This window comes from Scleropages formosus, chromosome 7, assembly GCF_900964775.1.
Source record: "Scleropages formosus chromosome 7, fSclFor1.1, whole genome shotgun sequence".
Taxonomy (NCBI): domain Eukaryota; kingdom Metazoa; phylum Chordata; class Actinopteri; order Osteoglossiformes; family Osteoglossidae; genus Scleropages; species Scleropages formosus.
The window spans coordinates 15,587,947-15,609,181 of record NC_041812.1 but is presented as its reverse complement, the minus strand read 5'-3'; the positions used below and the strand labels follow the sequence as shown (position 1 = coordinate 15,609,181).

The following is a 21,235-nucleotide window of genomic DNA, read 5'->3' as shown; positions in this document are numbered from 1 at the left end:
CAGCATAGAAAATATTACACAAGCTTTAAAGATCACAAAAAAATCTACACGGGTGACAGATTTTCAGATGGAGGGTTCTTTGTCAGTCTTTTAAAAATGCAACCTGAATCACTTTGCTTCTTTGTGGGGGTCACTTATTCAACAGCTCTCCTCTTGCATGTGCAAAAAAAGCCTGCAAACTGGAAATTCTGTGCAAACTATTGAAGTAGTTCTTGTGTAATCATAAGGGTTCGTCTGTAGTAGGTAGTACTGGTGTCTAACAGCACCCGAGCTGTCCGATTGGATGTGGTTTGACTCCCACAGAGTTTGTGTGGCGTTTGTATGTATTCTCTGGGATTGTGTGGGTTTCCTCTGGACACTCTGGTTTCCTCCCACAGTCCAAAGACAAGTGTTTTGGCCGAAAATGGTGACTCTAAGTTGCTCTTGTATGAATATGTATGTGTATTACATTGCTCTGGTGCATAGACTGGTTAAATATTTTACAGAGTTTACCAGAGGGTATCTATCTAGCATTGTAAGTCACCTTTAATAAAGGTGTCAGATAAATATTACACAGTAATAACTGCACACCACTTTGGATAAAAACATCTGTGAAGTGAATAAATGCAAATTCTAAGAATGGCTTCCGCCAGACTGTGAGCAACCCTTCGCCATGCTGCAGTTGGTCATTAATCCACTGTTTTTTGGCTTCGTTTTTTTTTCCATTTGTTCGGCTTCCAAGCCATGCCAAGATGCAGCTGAAAATGTGACATCCTCTTGATTTCATGATAATCTGTTTATGGAACCCACTGGAAAGGGACTGCAGCCTGAATCAACTTCTCAGAACACACAGTGAGGAAGCACCAGACAATATCAATGACTCAGCTTTGCTTGAGACCCAAGCATGTGGAACATAAGGCCAGGCCTATCTATCTTGGACGTGCTTCACGTACCAAGCATTCACTGAATTGTAATGCTGCTATTAAGCAGTAACCTTCCTAAAAATACAACTCATAGCAAATAGCTTCCAGAAGTGCCAATAAGAAACCGTTTTAGAGAGCACTTTCCTGCAAACGACTGTGGATCGTTATGAGCACAACAGATGTTCTTTACTATCTGTTTTGCTTGGAGTGTGGCATTCACTTTGATTGTCTAAACATATAGCTGTTTTCTGAACATTTTGACTCCTACAATCAGAAAGCATAATTACAGGAGAAACCCACTAACCGCAAAAAAAAAGTACAGTGTTTGACTTCATGAACTTTTGCCTCAGCTAGAATTCAAAGAATCCCTTCTGCTGCAATGTATCACCGCTTAAACAATCAGCAAGATGCATATCTGAAAGTCATTTGTCACCAGAACAACACACATTCTTTGTTTGCATATACAGTTATTTCATTATACTTATCAAGCTATCGGATGAACTGTCATTCCGGGAAACCATGCTTAGTTGCCTGAGACAGAATATGAAGTGATGCAAGATTATTTGGACAGTTATATCAAAGACCCTTCAGCGTTCTGTAGTTTGAAAATCAAAAGCCACACATATGCAGTAAACACACATTTCAGCGATTTCATTTGGACATAACTTTTGAGAGATGTCGACAACTATTTGCACATTTGGTGACAACATTCTGATAAATGAAAAACTACTAATAATTATATTGTGTATAATTTATAGATTCATTTTCCTTGCAGCAGTGACTAACTTCATAAGAGATACAAATGATTTTTTAGAGTGGAGGCTGAGATTGTCAGACTCTAGTACACTTTTTTAAATACACAAATATAAATACACTTTTTAAATACACTTTTTTCTATACACAAATGCTATATTAATTCTTAATATATAAATCCAAAATATTAATTCTAATCATTCTAATAACAGATAACAGGATTTTTTGTACACAGGAATTCAAATTTTTGAACATCAAACAGCAACAGGGGACAATAGATACTGAAGTCGGTTCATCTGCAGATAATGTGCCTATAGGCCAAAAACTCCAGTTACATCCCTGAGAAACCGAGAAAAAACAATGTGATTTCTGTTTGCCCATAAAAGAAGAGCCCTTTGATGGTGCGAATATGAGTATGACCCACACTCAACTAAATTTTGTGAGGGCGAAGGTCACCTTGAGAGAACAGGCCTAGGGAATGGCCAGTGTGAGAATGGAATTCCATAACAAGAAGACGTCACCACAGTTGAAAGATTTAATGGGGTGACTCTCAGTCACCCCTCGAGGGAATGACCTTTACAATGGCACAGTGACAACAATTCCACAAGATTTATAGTTGAGTCTCTCCTTATACATAGAATTTTTTTTTTTTTTTTTAAACGGGAAAAAATAGATCCTCCAGCAATCTAGACAGTAACCTTTTTATTTACTTCACATGGCAGGCTGCACATCAAAGTGCAGACAGGAGAACAACATCAAAAAGGGGATAATAAACACATGTTGAAAGCGAGCCATTTCACATTGATTCCTTTGTCTTTTATCAAAAGCGCTTAAAAGCAAATTTCCGTTGGCGCGAAAAGGAAAACAGTACATAACCACATGGTAGCGGGGCTCTCTGTTGCCGAACTCCACCACCATGCTTTGGGGGGACACAGGACATCAGAAGCTCTCAAAGAAAACAAAGAGACAAGTAGAAATGAATTTAAAAGCATGAGGAGGAATGGTTATTGAAATTGATAATGCAGATTCATGTCACAGCCACTTCAATACTTCATGGCTCTGTGTGTAGAGTCAGGCAGCACAGTGGTGTTTGTTATTACTTCCCGGTCACATTTTCACCATCTGCTGGTTATGCCTCAGGTCAGATCGTTCTTCTGTAAACCAGTTACAACCCAAACTAACTCCATTGCTCTTGATAAAGGAACACTGGCTTAGACATCAAAATGCATAGGCAGAGAGGGCATGCTCTTTCGCACCTTGGTCCTGCATATCTGTTATGCTTTTGTCTGACTCTCTTTGCATGTGATCGTTTCATACATGTTCCCTCAAATTTGGCATCACAGACACCCATCAGTGCAGGTAACAAGGTAGTTTGATCTGCTGTCTTACACTTGACAGACCAAAGATCAAATCCTATCTCTTGCTCTAGTACCCCTGACCAAGGTCCTTTACTCTGAACAGCTTCAGTAAAAGTTACCTTGCTGTATAAATAAGTAAATCATTTGAAGCAGAACACTGAAAGCTTTGAAAAAAGCATCAGCTAAATGTAAATATGTAATAAGCTTATAAATAACAAGAGTTAGCACGTAATATTTAATACATGGACTTGATAACCTCTAGGTTATCAAGTCCTATTTCCCTTTTACTGCTGTAGTCTCCTTGAGCCAGATACCGGTTTTGAATTACTCTAGTAAAAATACCCTTCTGTGTAATAGTCATTTAATAAGCAAGTTGCTTTGGAAAAAGTATAAGCCAGGGCAATGAATTCATAATTACCATTAAAAATTGAATCCATACACTATATTTCATACTCAAGCGAAAAGGCGTCTTAAATTATTATATAACACTTTCTTAGAAATGCCTTCATTACACTGTTTTATACGCCATCATCAAACATGTCATCATAACACTTGTCACAACGTATTAGGAAACATTAGTGTGAAACATCAGATTCTCATCATATGCATAGAATTAAACCTAATAATTCAAAATAGTTTACAGCTGTTACACACTACATTCATGGTCTTTATGACAGGAGTGACATTCCTAGTTAATATCCTTTCAGTAACCAGCGTTGAAGTAATCTAGTTCACGCAGTAGTAATAAAACACTACACACTGCCACATACTTGTCGTGCCAAACATGTTCCTCTCCAAATGTCATAACTGCGATAAAAGAGAAGTAGTGATTCCAGTGCTTGACGGACAGCTCAGATTGTCGATATAAGCTCCCAGGTTATGGTCTGCAATTCATTTCCCTTCACTATTTACTCTGGGAAAATTGGGAAATAGCCAGCTGTCTCACTGCAAGATAGTCTTTGTTAAGAAAATTACCTATCTTTTCCATTTTCCCTGGTACATAAGCCCCTCATTCCTTTAAAAGTGCCCTCTTTATTCAGGACAGAAAGTGCACTATTGTCAATATGCCTCTTTGTCACATGCACGCGATGGAGGAGGAGAAAATCTGAACCAATTTATTAAGGTAAATGACTCTGCTTTGGTGAGTTACTTCCCCCTGCAGATCACTCAATATTGCCTACGTTGTTGTGAATGAGATTGCGGAGGACTGGAGGTCAAGGGGAGTGTGCTGATTTACGTGAAGGTCAGCGCTAGCAGCCAAACCCCCATGCCAAACAAGCAGACACTTCACTGCAGGCACATTACAATGATAAGTAACAGGGGCCTCTGTATTGTAATACACCCATTCAGGTATCTAAATCGGACATCATAGATGCCGTTTTTCTAAAAATTCTCAAGAGACCCACAGATCTGGATGTAAAGAAGTGCAGCAGACAGGATGTATTAGTAAATACATCCCAGGTTATGACATCCATGCAGACAAAAGGGAACACTAGTGAAACTAAAAGGAGGTACCAAGCACGAATTGTGATCGCCTGAGGGTGAGCACATACTCACATGTAGTGTAGGTGGGGATTCTGGGCAAATGCTCGTGGATGGATCACTCGCAGGTTCGAGTTCACAATGGTGCTGGAAAAGATACAAGCAGCAGTGTCAGGTATCACCTTTTGTTGCATGCCCCAACTACATCAAAAAGACATTTGGATAACATGGTATATTACGTGTGATCGTACATGACGGCTGCTGGACGTTTACCCAGGGAGGCAAAGTTATTTCAGAAATGGGAATTTAGGTAAGTTTGATTAATACACACACACATTTTCAGAACCGCTTGTCCCATACGGGGTCACGGAGCCTACCCAGTAACAGAGGGCGGAAGGCCAGAGGGGGAAGGGGACACACCCAGGACGGGACGCCAGTCCGTCGCAAGGCACCCCAAGCGGGACTCGAACCCCAGACCCACTGAAGAGCAGGACCTGGTCCAACCCACTGCGCCACCGCGCCACCCTTGATTAATAATTAAATTTAACAATTGCACATGAACCGAAGGCTGTTACAGAACTTCTAAACATTAGTGGGAGTTAATATGGTGGCAGTTATCTCGGCCACGTATCAGTTGTTTGGATTTGAATGCTGCAATGTGACATTTCACCGCATACGTCACTGCGAGCAGGAAGAACCATCAACGCACACGGAGACAGTTTTAGCACAGCCCAATGTGCTATTGACACATGTCCCCGTTGTGCCTGTACTCGCTATTTAGATCGAGTGGGTGGGATTTAAATGGCCCCATGCTTACATCCCCCAGGTGCATGCCTCCTCCCCCAACAGGGACTGTGAGTCATTGCCATCACAAGAAGTGAGAGCAAGCAGGAGCATCTGACCTGATAGATGAGTGAAATGGTAATGAAAAAACTGTAATACAACGTGGCTGATGACTGCACCCAACAGCCCCTGAAGGGGGTGTGTTGGTGGGGACTTGATAGTCTTGGGAAACTGCTCTACTGGGGTATCGAGCTCTGTCCACTGGGAGGAGAGAAGAGGAGAGGAGCAATGAGGCAGAATTTGTGGGGGTGTAGTGACTATAGCTCGTATCATGCGTAGGCCTTGAATGGAACTGAGGGGGATTCATTAAATTCTTTGTAACCCTGTAATGTGCCTCCTGTGTCACCTGATTGGTGTGCTGTGAGCCACAGGGACACTCTGAGCATGGCCCACACAGGAGAGTTAAAAGCTTGTCAAGGAATCAGCTCTAGTAAGAATCAACAGCCTATACTGGGCGTTGAAGCAATGCCTTGTCGTCTCCTCGAGGGGTGGCTGGGGGGAATCTGCTGTGTCAAGAAATATCACAGTGACTGCGCCAATGCACTGTGCTCACTTCAGTGTTAATGTGTCAGATGTACCCCCCCCCCCCCCCCCCCCCCCGTAGGCTGGAGGATGTGGTTTCCCTCTCGACGCAGTGTCCAGGATGGACGGACGCAACGTGTCGCCACCTGCAAGAGCTATGGCAGCAATAGACATGAGATGCCCTCGAGCCGCACCAGTGATGTAAATACTCACAGCCTCTGCAGTCCAGTGTACAGCTCCATGTCCACAATCTTCAGCGTCTGCAGTCCTGTCCAGTTCTCAATGTGTCTGAAGAAAATATAAAACAGACACACCAGTGAGGGACCAATACACATAGAGTCCCATTGGAAACACGTCACTCTCATATATGCCACGAAGTGCGTAAATTGAGAGATCAGCCTCATCCATCATACTTGATTTTTCTTTATCTGGTTCTTCAGTGTTTTCTTAGAAATAGTATCCATATCCCTGACTTCAGTCATCTCAACAGATAATGCAGACTTACAAGTAACAGCTAACATTTATAGTACACCATAAGTTAAAAAATTTGTTAAAAAATAAATGTGTAAGACAAAATTACACATTTAAAGTATGTCTCACTGTGTGTGTGTGTGTGTGTGTGTGTGTGTGTGTGTGTGTGTGTGTGTGTGTGTGTATAAGAGAGAGAGAGAGAGAGAGAGATAGCGTTAGATAGAGAGAGAACTCAAGTAAACCCTTTGTATCTTCTGTTGGGACCCTGAAACACATTGAGATATATGGGGAGTCAAAATTGCTGGACAGCCAAAATACAAGTTATCTTGTGGAATTACATACTCAAGGATACTAGTTTCACCTCTTAATTACTGAGAATTAACAAAGGAGCTTGATTTCAGTGACAAAGGCTGGTCAATCTATCTGTGAGGATTCCATGTTAAGAGGTAAGCAATGATTTATAACAGTGTTAGTCCTGGGACTGTCTAAAACAGTTGTGCAGTTCACCACTACTAAATCCATTTGTAATTAGTAGTTTCTCTATACTACACCAGCCCTCCAGAATTTTCCAACACCAGCTGCTTTGGTTCCACGTTAATATTCTCGCGCACAGACAATGTGTGTAAGATAATATTTTCAAAACTTAAAAGCCATCAGAGTTGAACTTTTACCAACTGCTTTGATTCATCAAGTAATGTCAAAGTAATTTCTTAGTGGGTCAGCAAACAATCCAATTCCTGTCTGCTGCTGACAAATAGATTTGCTTTAAGGAAGACCGCTTTTTTGTCTAAATTGGTGTTCATTAGATAAAGCAGAATAAATCTCTTTCTCCAACAGTCACCACAATGCAGTCAACCAATATGTCCATCCAACATGCATCATACTCCAAGAACATTCCAGTTAAATGACACATATATAAAGGTATTCTCTATACACACACACACACACACACACATTTTCAGAACCACTTGTCCCACACAGGGTCACGGGGAACCGGAGCCTACCCAGTAACACAGGGCGCAAGGCCGGAGGAGGAGGGGACACACCCAGGACGGGACGCCAGTCCATCGCAAGGCACCCCAAGCGGGACTCGAACCCCAGACCCACCGGAAAGCAGGACCGTGGTCCAACCCACTGCACCACTGCACCCCCTATTCTCTATACACCTGTTATTAATTTTCCACGAAGAATAAAAAACATCAAGATTGATCATTATTTCCTGCATGAGGTATCTATAAACCTGTCACTGAATCTTGGAAATGTGAAGGAAAATTCTTGGGTTGTTTTCTATTCTATATTTATGGGTTAAACAAACTTGTCGGGTGTTTTTCATGTTTTATCGAACTCTTAAGCATGTCATGGAGACAAAGGTTTGGTAAATTCTATGACAAGTACCACTGTTAAATTCGATAATATAGATTCAAAATACATCTGACACCCGAAAAGCAAGACACAAGGGTTCCAGTCTGACATGAAATGCTTCAGCTGTTACTTTAACCACTTAATTTATCTTTATGCTATTACATTTATTCATTTACCAGATGCTTTTGTCCAAAGCGACTTACAACGGATACTATGTAGTGTTACTAGCCCACACACCTTATTCACCAAGGTGACTTATACTGCTAGATACACTACTTACAATGGGTCACTCATCCATACATCAGTGAAACACAATCTCTCCATGTCACTCACACACTTATGGGAAAACCTGAACAGCATGTCTTTGGACTGTGGGAGGAAACCCACGCAGACACAGGGAGAAAATGCAAACTCCACACAGACTGAGCAGGGATCGAACCCACATCCTTTCGTACCAGCCAGGCGCTGTGCTACTCACGGTGCTACCATGCCCCCATACCTGCAAGATTTTTTATAGAAAAGCATTTGCTAAATGCAAAAACAATGTACAAACTATTCTTAAAAGCTATGCTACACAGTTAATTAACTCAACAATTAATCAACCCTGAAGGGAGTCTGAAAATTTATGGAAAGTTGAACCTTCAATGTTGCAAAGCAGTGAGTGTTACATATGTAGGTCATTTATATGCAGTATAGCTAAAACAGCAAAGTAGGAGCTTTCTGTTTGAATCTGACACTGAATCTTTGATTTTGATAATATCAGAGACTGTCACCCATTAGAACACAGTTGATAAGGATTTTCCAATGCGACATTTTCCAAACAGTAAGATACATTATAGAACCATGGGTTCATTATGCAGTGTCAGTGTGCCTTGAAAAAAAAAAGAGACTGCAAACCATCAAAAAGAAAAACTAGAGTGACATACAATGTTTACCTCCATATATTGTACAGAGTGCAACCAGAGAGTAACAGAAGTTGAGGGAATTACCAACTATGAATCAACTGGATAATAGTTAATTTCATTCTAATTTGACAATTTGACTTTTTTTTTGCAAACTACAAAATACAAAAGTTTCTGTAAGCTTAACACCACAAAAGAGCATCATGAGGAATCTCTGGAAGAGCCATAGGGATAGTAATGGCTCAGCATATTTAGAAGGGCTAACTGGTCAGCCCAGCGTACTTACTCAGTACTTCCACCAAGCACAGTACCCCCATTCTTCTGCTTTTGAACAATTTACAGCCTTTTCCAAATCACCCCATCAGGACAATGCTTAATGAGTAAAAGTAAGTTTATTGGAATATCTAAAACCATTTTTGTGAAAATCATTGTGTAGCTCAGCGTTTTGGGAAACAAGGTAAAAGCACAGTAGTGGAGATATATGGATGCATGCCTTTTCCTACCGGGCCATGTGGACACATGAGGTTGCAAATGTTGTGCTTCAGAGGGCTTAGCATCCTTATTACCAAATGTGAAGAGTACACCCCAGTACACACACACATGCTTAGAAGCTGGGATGCACACCAAAACAAATAGGCAGCTGCACCCCATGCATCTGCAATCTGAGGGTCCAGAACTCTGGAAGTGGACAGCATCTGTAGCAAACAGTGGCTTTTTGAAACTGGCTTCAAACGTTTACATCAGCATGGTGCGTTCTGTTTCGAATTAGCGATGCACTTTGACTGGGTGAGGGAAGAGACTGAGATTTATCTTTTCATGTAGTTAGTAAAACAAAATCCCACACAGCTGCTGAGAAAAGTCTCGTCTAGCTCCCTGGTTAGTTGAGATGTAGGACCACAGCATGAATATTAGAGGAAAGTAACTGTAAGTGACATTTGGTGTAGGTGACAAAGAAGGACTGGAGCCCAGCCCAAAATTCTCTCTCTCTTTCTCTCTCGCACTCCCTTCACACCTGTTGACACTATATCTTTCTAATAAGCAATTTGTTAATAAGAAGAGCTTGTTCTAAATACTGGCAGTAATACAACTGTTACTGTAAAGTGTAAAATGCCATTGTGTCAAGTAACATTTTAATATTTCAATAAAACAACTCTCTTTTAAAGTAACTGTGAATATACCCTCTCTACACAGACTGGTTATAAAGCTGTCCCAAATGTGTATTTTATTTGCAACACAATTTCACCATTAAATTGCATGGCACTCATAACCACATTTACAATCATCAGCTTGATATCATCATTCTGGACAAATACAAATCTAAATCCCCTCAGAGAAAGGATGGAATCAGAGTACAACATGATACACGATTCCAGCCAGAAAGGAAAACTTTAACAAAATTAACTCTGATGAACAGATACAGTAAAATCCAAACTTTGAAACATCAAGGAAAAAATGGAAGCAGACAAAATTTCAGTTGATTCACCAGCTTGTTCCAGATGTCTTGCTTGCCTCTACCCTCAGGACTATTTGACCAATTGACTAATTGACCAGCTGATCAATTGTCCAACTGACTGTCTAAACGGACTGTAATGAGTCATCAGGGCTCTGGTGTTCACAGATACACCCGACTCTCCACTCAGCCCCATTCAGCTAGGGATCCAAGACATCCCACCCTTCTCTCATCTCCAGTCATCTCTCACCCTTCCTATGCTTTGGATAAAAGGACAGCTGGGATTAACCACAAGAACAACTGAGACCTTTCTCTTCATCCAGCAGCTCCCCCCAAAAAAGAACGTGTCTCTAGCACTTACCCACACCCCCACATTCACAGCATCTCTCACAGAGTAAACATTCTGATTTAAACCTTTTCCCCTGGCATTCTCATTTATAATGCATACATTTTCATACATGACATTAATACATGACATTAAAAGCCACCAATGATTTAAACTACCAGTTGATCTCCTAATTATGTGAACAATGGAGAGCCTACAAGGGGCTAGCAGCAGTTTTCAGATAGGTCAACAGCATGAGTGAGTTATTTGTGCAATTATCAGGGCCCTTTTTTTTTGACGCAACCTAGTCAAAAACCATCTGAGGACAGATTACTGTAAGACCTCAAAAATATGTATCTATTACTTTTAATTGTATGACAGTTAGGGGTGCGGTGGCGCAGTGGGTTGGACCGCAGTCCTGCTATCCAGTGGGTCTGGGGTTCAAGTCCCGCTTGGGGTGCCTTGCGGCGGACTGGCGTCCCGTCCTGGGTGTGTCCCCTTCCCCCTCTGGCCTTACGCCCTGTGTTGCCGGGTAGGCTCCGGTTCCCCGCGACCCTGTATGGGACAAGCGGTTCTGAAAATGTGTGTGTGTGTGTGTGTGTGTGTATGACAGTTGTTCAGCAGAACAAGGTGTGGCAGAATAAGAGTCAACTGTGGTCAAATTTTACCCATAACATCTGGGTCGGGAAGAATTGAGCTAACTTAAAAATCAGGCAATAAACCAAGTTGAGGCTGCACAAACATCCAGAGAGAATATAATGTGTCATTATTATGTACCATGGTTTTTCTTGCCTCTTTAATCAGTGCAATGATATATCTAATATCTCTAAGATCTCAGTGTAATCGCTTTTCAACACAGTTGATCTTCCACAGAACACATTGGTGAGGAAGAAAGCTCATAGGCAGCATTTAGAGTGGTGCTAAGACATGTCATACTTACAGTCTCAAAGTTCCCAGTTGATGGTACAAGGCAGGGTCCTACTGTAGGTGTAATTATAAGTCACTTTGAATAAAAATGTCAGCAAAGTAACTGAATAATAGTAAATAAAAGCTACTGGAAGAGCAGGATTGATCATAATGAAATGTGTCAATAGGTGTTCCTTTCAACAGTTCCTACCACTGAAGAAATTGAACTAAGAAAAGAAAAAATGAACTCTTAAAGAGTTTTTCAATAACTGCCTTTATTCCTCTGGAGGATAGTTAGTTTCGCTGTAATCTTTGCAGAACACATCCCCAGGCAGTGGTTACGGTATTTTTGATATAGATACACTCAGCCACCTAAATCCCACTATATACCGAACCAAAAGAAGCACAGATTTTGACAGGCTAAATTAATCTCGTCTTTAGGACTACTGAGCATGTCTCAGTTCACTTAAAAACATCAACACATAAAAATAGCTATGCAAAAAAATACACACCAGTTTGTAGTTATACTCGAAATCTTTTCTGTTGTCTGTCTACATCCAATCAAGCACAGTGCATTCTTTGCCAAAGGGATGTTTTTCCTCAGTCATTTACAATTTTTAATACACACAATGACATGTGAATCTGGGTCAATTATCTGTTCTTGTCAAAACTCAGCTTTTCCTTTTGATTAGTGACAGTGAATTAGCCTTAAACCACTTCCACTGTAATCGATCAGACCTCAAATCCAGTGCTTTCATTTCCAATTTAATTTCCTTTTATTTCAATTTCACCTCCATCATTAGGAATACAATTTTACAGAGGAGTACAATATGAATTCTAAAATTACACAACTCATTCTGCTGGGGTGAAGATCTTTGTCATGTCTGAGGTTCTGTGACAACAAATAAAAAATACATTTAAAAAGGAGAGGCAAAGGCTGCAATTTTTGAGTCGTGTATGAACATGATGGTGAAATACATCACAAGCGTCTCCTTTATCTTTTAAATTAATTAAATCCGTGACTTGATTTGTGACCATTATCTAAGTGCAACAAAGCATAAAATTAAGAGCTTGCAGGACACCAGTTCTTTGTTTTGACAATGTTCAGTATGATTATCAGATTGCAATTAGATATTTAATTGTTGATAGTGAAGTATTTAACAGCTAGGAGGTGAGCATGTGCAGTATGAACTGTAGATTTTTGAGACCTCCCTTCACAGACAATTGGATTAGCCTGCGTGAGTCTATTCCGAAGTGACCGTAACCTTTGTTGTCTGCTGTGTCTTCAACATGTTTTAATTTCGTTGAGGCCTTAATGACATAATAAATTGTTTACAGTGAGGCCAAATGTTGTTTTTGGTATGGTGCTACAGCAGCATTCAGCTTTATACAGTGTACATGGGATTTAGCAAACTAATCCTGTAGGTACTATGATGCAACACTTGACAAATACCTACCTTACACCCTATAAATGAGCATCGATTTCAGTCTCAGGTTAAAATGAATATGATTCAGTTGCCCCATGTGACCAAAAAAGTAATGTCTTCAAGGTGCTTGTAGGCCCTGGGAACTTTCATGCCAAAATGTACAAAAAGAGGGATAAACGCCAACCTCGGTTATGTCAGCTGACATGACTCCCTTTATTTTAATGCTTAAATCATATTATTTATGGAAATGCCAAAGAAAAACTTTTTAGGAAAGCGTCTAAGATCTGGAAATATGTTTTTAAAAGGTAATTTTTAAATTCTAGTTACATTAATTTCTGTCACACAATCTCTTTTTTTGTCCTTATTTTTCCTCATTAATAATTTTTTCCTTCCTTTATAGGCCCTAAAAATTTCACTAGTCCTACGCACTATTCTTACAGTGCCTAAAGGGAAATCCAGAACTGGATTTGTGTGTCTGCAGATGTTTTCTTCGGGATCCAGGACACAGTACAGGCAAAAGCAGTTGAAACAAACTTTTGAGAAAGATTGTTTTAAATCAACGGCAGCCTTCATAATATATGTGGACATTTCAGCTTCTATCATGCTGTACTGACCTGCATCTGGGTGAATACTTCCAAAACTATACAGTGCCCTAAAGAGAAAAAAATAAAAAATGTCTGGAGGTCAAAATCCTCTGAACTAAAGACAATCATACTAAAAAAAGAGCCTTGCTGTGCCTGCAAAATGCATTAATCAGTTCCACAGAGTCTACATTAAAAGTCCCAGTAAATAACATACCTGTTGCATGCTGCAATTCAGAAATGTAAACATGATCAGAGTAACAAAAGGAAGAGGAAAGTGATACTGCCTGCAGTTTGAGACACCTCTCCACAATCCCTTATCCACAAGCCCAACATGCAAAAAGCTCCAGAAATGTTTTTTGTGGCACCAAACCTGTAAAAGTAAAACCTGATGACGGCGACGGCAGCATTGATGTACAGTCTTCTCCAAGGTCCTCAAGCAGCCAGATGTGATGAACATTTATTGCATGCATCAATTACTGTTGTACAAGTATTCAATTTAGTTTGAACTTGTATATGTTTGGTGCTTAACTGAATGTTTTTCCTTAAAAATAACAAGTACTACAGTATTTAACAATAAGTATTACAGTACTTCCCCAGACCCTACTGGGATGTTATGCATTATATGGTACATGCACCATATTACCTTTCCAACATGCAAATTCTGAAAATAGAACACATCTGGCTCCAAGGGTTTTGAATAAGGGATTGCAAACCTGTTGAAAATTCCACATCTCCTCCACAATTGCAAGGTAAGTAAATGATAAAGACTGGCAGCAGTTCATAAAGCTTTATCCGGGCCTAGATGGGACACCCCATTTGAAGTTTTCACGACTGCTACCAAGCACATGTGTGTATTACAGGTAACAGGGTAATAAAACTTATCTTTTCTTATGATATTCTAATGTGGGATCAGTATCCTTATCTAACTATCACTCTGCATTACCCCCAGCCAATTCAAAGGCAAAGAAATTAAATGTAGGAATCAATCTCTAACATCCAACAAAACACATCTCTCTACTAAAGTTAATCTTCTCACTAGAGAAATTATGCTGTATATTGAAATCAACCCCCAGAATATGATCTCAAAAATACAAAATACAAACTTTAATGACAGCAGTCATTCAGGCATTATCTCCAGTATGACCATCTTATTGTGTGTCATTATAAACACATTTCAGTTGTGATCCATTCAACTGAATGCATGCATCATTAGTTAGCTATTATGTGCCTTTGAAAGATGGGGTCAATCATTTAGCTAGCTTTATAAATACATGCCCGCTGAGCCGAATATACCTCAGATCTACAAACTGCTTCACTGTATAATCAATAGCAAAGATGGGGACTGTTTTTGTGTGTAAGCTCTTATTGCAGTAGCCTCACGGTGAATTAAAAACACAAATTAGTCAGTAATTTTTCAATATTATGTATTTTGTCAGTATACTGTCTTTTTGTTATTTTATGCACAGTTACTTGATTTTTGAATGAATGGGTTTTCTGTGTGCAATTTTCTTCAGCCATAATTTCCCAATACAAAAGAATTCAAAGGCAAAATAAAAGAACGCCACTGGTGCCATAGCCAGCTTTAATAAACAAATCACACACCTTGCTCGTACTGAAGTGGTCATCATTTTCCTGACATGCAGCTTAGGCACCATGGCAACAGGTTCACGGAGAGTAAAGGTCTACACAGTCGTAATGGGATCAATCTGCCCCTTGTTGTCAGTGCTGCCACTATTTTTCCCCACGTCAACTCAGCAACTCCCTCTCCTAACATAACACTGGACATTTTAATCTGACAAAAGCCTTCAATATGCTCAAGTCCTCTCTGAGGTGCCATGGAGAATGCAAATGTGTGAATCCCCATGGGCAATGAAGCCTGCTTCACACTTTCTATCTGGAAGGCATAACAAAAAGTTTACAGGGAATCTCAGTTTTTCTCCAACTCCATTTTCCCTTGCTTTGAGTGTTTGGGGGACACCTCCCAGAATACACCTGCCTTGAGTTGTACACAGCATGCTTTTGCTCTCCTTTCCATAACAACCACAGTTTGCTCTGGACAGACTGTTAAGTAGAAGTTTTAAATATTCATTTCATATCTTCACCCAGAAAATGTGGGACATATGGAAAATTAAAGACAAAAGATTAGTTGGCCTAATGTAGGATATATCTGTGCAAAATGTCCATTTTTATGCAGAAGCATTACAGGGTTGTTATGAAGCATTAATATATATTTGTTTTCGTTATTAAAAGGAGTTTTTACAGAGTAGGAATTACTCAGTAAAATCTTTGTTACAGTCCTATTCTTACTCTGCGATGCAGACCATACAGGACAGCGACGCTAATTCAAAATGTAACAAAAATTTTATCATGTTGATTTTTTTGCATTTTCCATTCAGTTTTGTTAAATTAAGCATACTTTTGGGGTACTATATGTCCGTTTTGAGAAAAATATTCTACATTCTTGAAATTAACAGATTTTGGAGAATTTTGGCCCAGGGTTCCAAGCACCGAATATTTCCATCATGATCTAACGCTTTCTAGAATGTTTTATTTTTAGTAATTTCTATAATGTTCTAGTGCCTTCTAGAATTTTTCAGTGGCTGTAAAGTACTAAAGTAAAACTGACCATCTTGAAGAACTAGTGGTATTTTTGTAATAAGTAAACACAAAAAATCGATAAAACTAAGAACTTGGAAAAATTCTGTTGCTTTAAAATGGATTAAGATGCCAAAAAAGTAGAGTGTATCACAAAATTCCTAACTTCTTAAAAACTTTTAGATGGCCTATACAGGATAGCATGGTAGGTAGTGCAGTGAGTAGTGCTGCTGTCTTACAGTGCCTGGGTGATGCAAGAGAATATGGGTTCAATCCCCACTCAGTCTGTGTGGAGTTTATGTGTTCTCCCTGTGTCTGTGTGGGTTTCTTTCCAAAGACCTACTGTGTAGGCACACCCACAGTGTGTCACTGGTGTCTGTGTACCTGTTGTGTCATGTTGTCAGGTATGTGGATGCCAGTGACAGAGTAACAGAGAGTGTGCGCCACTGATGTGTGGACGAGTGACCTGTTGTAAGTAGTGTATCTACCAGTGTAAGTCACCTTGGTGAAGAAGGTGTGTGAGCTGATAACACTATGTAGAGTTCATTGGAGAAAGGTGTTTGCTGAATATGTGAATGTTCTTTTTTCACAGAGTTTACTTTCTGCTAGACCATTTTATATACATTTAAAACAGTTAAATGTATTTCTATGACTATGTACTGAGAAGACATTAATCCAAGAAGACCACTTAAGGCATTATCTGAATTTGCTCCGCAATTTGGCCAAACATAATTTATCCCAGTTTGATCAACATTGCTGTTATGGATAAAAACTGGGCCCAGCCCAAATCAAATTTATGACATGTGTGGCAGTGAAAAACAGGCCTGTATGCAATTTTAGCTTGATCATTTAAGGCACTAATCTGAGAACTGAAGTAAAAGAAAACTTACACAGTAATCAGACCTCCTATGCAATATTGTCTAAAACTGTATAAAATAAACAGGATTAGAGCAAGAATGCATGCCAAACAATAAAATAGTCTTCCTCTAGGACTGGGGCCAAAACTTAAAAGATTACTGTGTTATGGCTCTCTCTGCATCGATTTATTATCAGCCGGTGAAATATGGGGCCGATTTCAAAGCAAGGCATGGCTCCTAACTCACGAGCCATTGAACAGATTCACACCAAAGAACATAAAGGAGTTACAAATTCCCCAGAACCTTTGATGATTCTTTTGTTTGTTTGCACCAGGCTGTGCATGTGAATATGACATTGAAAAGAGCTTAACATACAAGAGAGACTTTGGTTAAAAAAGTCCGTAAGTTCGGACTTAGGCTTGTGATGTGGCTGTACTCTTGCTTATGGGGTGGGATGTTATGGGGCGTTCCATTTGCACACCCCATGCCAGGCTGACTCTGCATCTTACACACAGTATCTCATCTCTGGTCTTTCACAGCCTACAGGATTCATGTTTAATCCACTGATAGGGTAACAGACTGTGGAGTTTCTATTGCCTGGTCCCACCACTCTTGTCTAATGCCTATGAAAGCTGTTTGACTCATTTCCTAGCACACTGGAAAGAATAATCTGCAATTCCAGGTTTAGAAAAACTGCAGTTTAGCTCAGTACCTACTTTTGGTAGTGCCACACCATATAACATGTGTTATCAACTGAAGCACTTGCTTCAGAAAAGCGCAACGAAGCATTATTCTAACAGATTTAGTCATATATATACACACACACACATCATATGAAGAGTTCTTTGGCATGATACACTAACCTTACCACCGTGCTAGTCATGCCCTACACTCTGTAATACTTCACTTCTCATAACATGCCAAACTCTACAGAGAGATTAGAGCAACTGAAAAGGCATCATTCAGCACAGCGGACTGGTGGTCAAAGGCCACACAAACTAATATTTCTGGACATAACTTAGTCATACTGAGCTTAACTGTTACATAATTCGATGATCTCATCTGAAGTTTACCCATATAGAACAGATACAGCATGGTCATTGAAATTTTCTTTCAAGAAGATGAAGAGTGCCTTTCAGCTGAGATAAATATATCATGTATGAAGCAATTTTTATCTCATCGAATATAAAAGAGTACCCCGTGAAACATCCTTCTGGTCAAAAAGTAACCACACCAAATGTTTTAGAGATGCTAAACCAAATTATTGTTCAGGTCGCTGCAATCAGAGGATGTATAAATGCACTCATTAGAGAAACATCTGACAACACTTAATCCTCATTAGGGCTTGCGGCTTCCTAAAGCTCGTAAACAAATTGCAAGTACAATGGGAAGGCAGCTAAGCTGTAGAGTGCATACACGTGGCTATCCATCTATGCCACTGGCACGGATTTGCTAATAATGTCTTTGTTTAGGCGCTGTCCTCAACTGAGACAGACAAATGGGCTACAGTTGAAGCCACTGTGTAAACTGGACATTAGTTTTGGCAGAAATAATACTACAGGAGCATCATAATTTTGCAAAGAGCAGCATGAGATGTACAGTGCACTAACAATTAAATTTCTAATCAAGTCAAGAAGGAATTATTTTAAAATTGATTTATTTTTAGTGTAATGAAGCTTTCATCCAAAATGACTAACATAAGAAGCAAATATAAACTTCATCCATTTAATCAGTTGGATATTTCACTGATACAGTATTTTACTCAAGGGAACAATCTTTGCCTTGTATCCTACATCACTAACAAGCTGCATTTAATGAGTCCAGTTCAACATGTATAAAGTAGATTATAACACTGGACAAACTACAAAATACACAAAGATCTTGGTGGCAAATGACCATGTTAGAGAGACAGACCACAGACGGAGCAAAACGGCAATTTAAGTGGATAAAGTTTATTATGTCTTGCACCTTATTTTCATTGCTCTTTTATAAAACTGGACACTAATTATCATATGCTTATTAATTTGACAGAATTTAGTTTTACGAAGCTCTTCCAGCAGTGTTTAACAGCAAATCGTACAACATAGCAAGTAAACTTGTTTATTATACTGTGTTGACAATAGTCTTTAGACACAGGACAGCACCTTATCCAAGGCACCCATTTTTGTAAAATGATTTAAAAAACTGAAATGTTTTTATGGAAGCAGGGTATCTGTCACGCCAGGCCGGGAGAACCGGGACGGAAAGACTCAAGTGCGGAGTCGTTCGTCTGGAGTCAGAGATCAGGCAAGTTTTTGGTATCAGGGACAGGCGAAGTGTCGGTCGATCGGCGGTCGAGGTCAGAACGGGAATCCATGGGCAAGGTCAGGAGACGAGGCGAAGAGTCGGTCGGATGGCGATCGGAGTTGAAACAAAGATCCGTGGACGTGGTCGAGAAACAAAGCTAGGGGTCAAAACCGGAGAACGTGAACTGAGAACTGGAGATGTGCATGAGCGAGGAGTCACAAGGAAGGACGGTTGTTCCTGACGAGATTCCGCAAAGGTATGGGAGCTGAGGAGGGTCTTTTAAACGGTGAGCGGATAATCAGGTGCTGGAGCAGAGTCAGGTGTTGTCCGTTGAGTTGTGGGCGTGGACGTGACAGCTTCCTAGTTTGATTGCAGACCTTTGCAACCCTCCACTGGACTAGTAGTTATTGACAATGAATGAATGAATGTCAGTGAAAGACAAGCTGTTAAAAAAAAATTGACAAATACTATAAAATGTGTCTGTCATCACGGTCATGCATAAAACTACCTTTTATTTTTTAGGTGACATACCATTAGTCCAGGAACCAATATTTATTTTTTTCATAAGAAATAACTGTAATTCAACCCTGTCACAATGGCAATTTGTCAGACTGGATGATTTCATGGAATGAATTAACCCTGTTAAGTGAGGGTTAGGGTTACACAAATTTCATGGGAAACTGGTCACAAGCAAGGAAGTCCTGGGTATGCATGGCCTGATTGTAAAGGTCATGTGCTGTCTCTGAGCAGAACAGCAAAATTTGATAACACATTAGACTCAACCCAACTGTTTTGGGGTCGTAAGCATTACAGCACCTGATTGATTGCACCTTTCAGGATAACAGGGAGGTTCTGCTCCATATTCTGAGCTATTATAGACAACAGCCACCCTCACCCTCCCTCGACGAGACTAAAAACTCACACAGTACGTGTGCCATTATGTAGGTCAGCACGAACAATCAAAGCCTCAATGACAGTTCACTTGTAGTCACTCCAAAATCCCTGGTTTTGCAAAGTTATAGCAATCAAAAACTTGGGGTCCTCTCAAGCCTGTCTACACTCAACTTTCATCATAAACCAGGGTTTCCCCTACCATACTTAGTCTCTACCATGCTGTAACAGTCAACAGTTTTCAAAAGAATAAATCATTTAATTATCACTTACCTGACACTTTTCTTTATCATATCAAACAATGTTATATTTTTATACTTTGTTTCACAATTGGGGGGTGGCACAGCGAGTAGTGCTGCTGTCTCACACTGCCTGGGTGGCGTGACAGGACATGGGTTCGATTTCCTGCTCACTCTCTGTGGAGTTTGCATGTTCTCCCTGTGTCTGTGTGGGTTTCCTCCCACAGTCCAAAGACATGCTGTTCAGATTCCCCCATAGTGTGAGTGACACAGAGAGAGTGTGTTCCACTGGTGTATGGATGAGTGACCCAGAGTAAGTAGTGTATCTAGAAGTGTAAGTCACCTTGGTGAATAGGGTGAGTGATAACACTACATAGTCTTCATTGGAAGTTGCTTTGGAGAAAAGCATCTGCTAAATAAGTAAATGTATTTTCTGATTTATACAGCTGGATAGTTTTTATTGAATCCATTCAGTAAAAGGAAATGCTAGAACATATCAGTATATTTTGAAAAAGAGTGGTTCCAGCTAGGTAGCTTCTACAGCTCCAAAGGACATTCCAGGTATTAACTAAAATCTTGTGCTCTTTGCCACTATGCAATAAAAATATTTCTGGGAAAAAAGGAAAATTGTTCTTTCTGATCAGTCTGGTACTTCTCTGTCATGATCCAGGGATACTCAGAGTTTAATGATCATAAACTAAACCTTATGTAATCCGCTCATAAGAAGTAGGTACCTTTGTGGAAATAAATCACATCAACTACAAACTTCTTTGTAATATTGAAACTGAGGCATTAAAACCAGCCCAAACAATGGATGCCCAGATGTGCAGTTAAAAATACAAAACTATGTTAAAACGATCAGAACAATTGCCATAAAAAGTTTATTCATGCTATTTAATTGTCAGGCAAGTCTGACATCTTAAGACTCATACAAATATAAATGCATACATAGAGGTTCATTGTGCATATGCATATGTTCATTATGCATATGCATACTTCTCTCAGGGCAGAATAAAAAATGAGCCATAAACAAATATCTCAGCTTGTTTGAGATGTTGTGGTTCTATTTGTAATTTTCAT

General features: G+C 39.8%; 1 protein-coding gene across 2 annotated transcripts in view; it reads right to left on the bottom strand.

The window, feature by feature from the left end:
- Window positions 1–21,235, bottom strand: part of LOC108926537 (NT-3 growth factor receptor-like) — a 154,113-nt gene that overhangs the window by 114,181 nt on the left and 18,697 nt on the right. For both annotated transcript variants that reach the window (XM_018739265.2, XM_018739266.2), the window contains exons 2-3: window positions 6,074–6,148; window positions 4,571–4,642 (exon numbers count right to left, since the gene is read on the bottom strand). In XM_018739265.2, coding sequence (XP_018594781.1) covers window positions 4,571–4,642; window positions 6,074–6,148 — 147 coding nt within the window. The remainder of the gene's footprint in view (window positions 1–4,570; window positions 4,643–6,073; window positions 6,149–21,235) is intronic.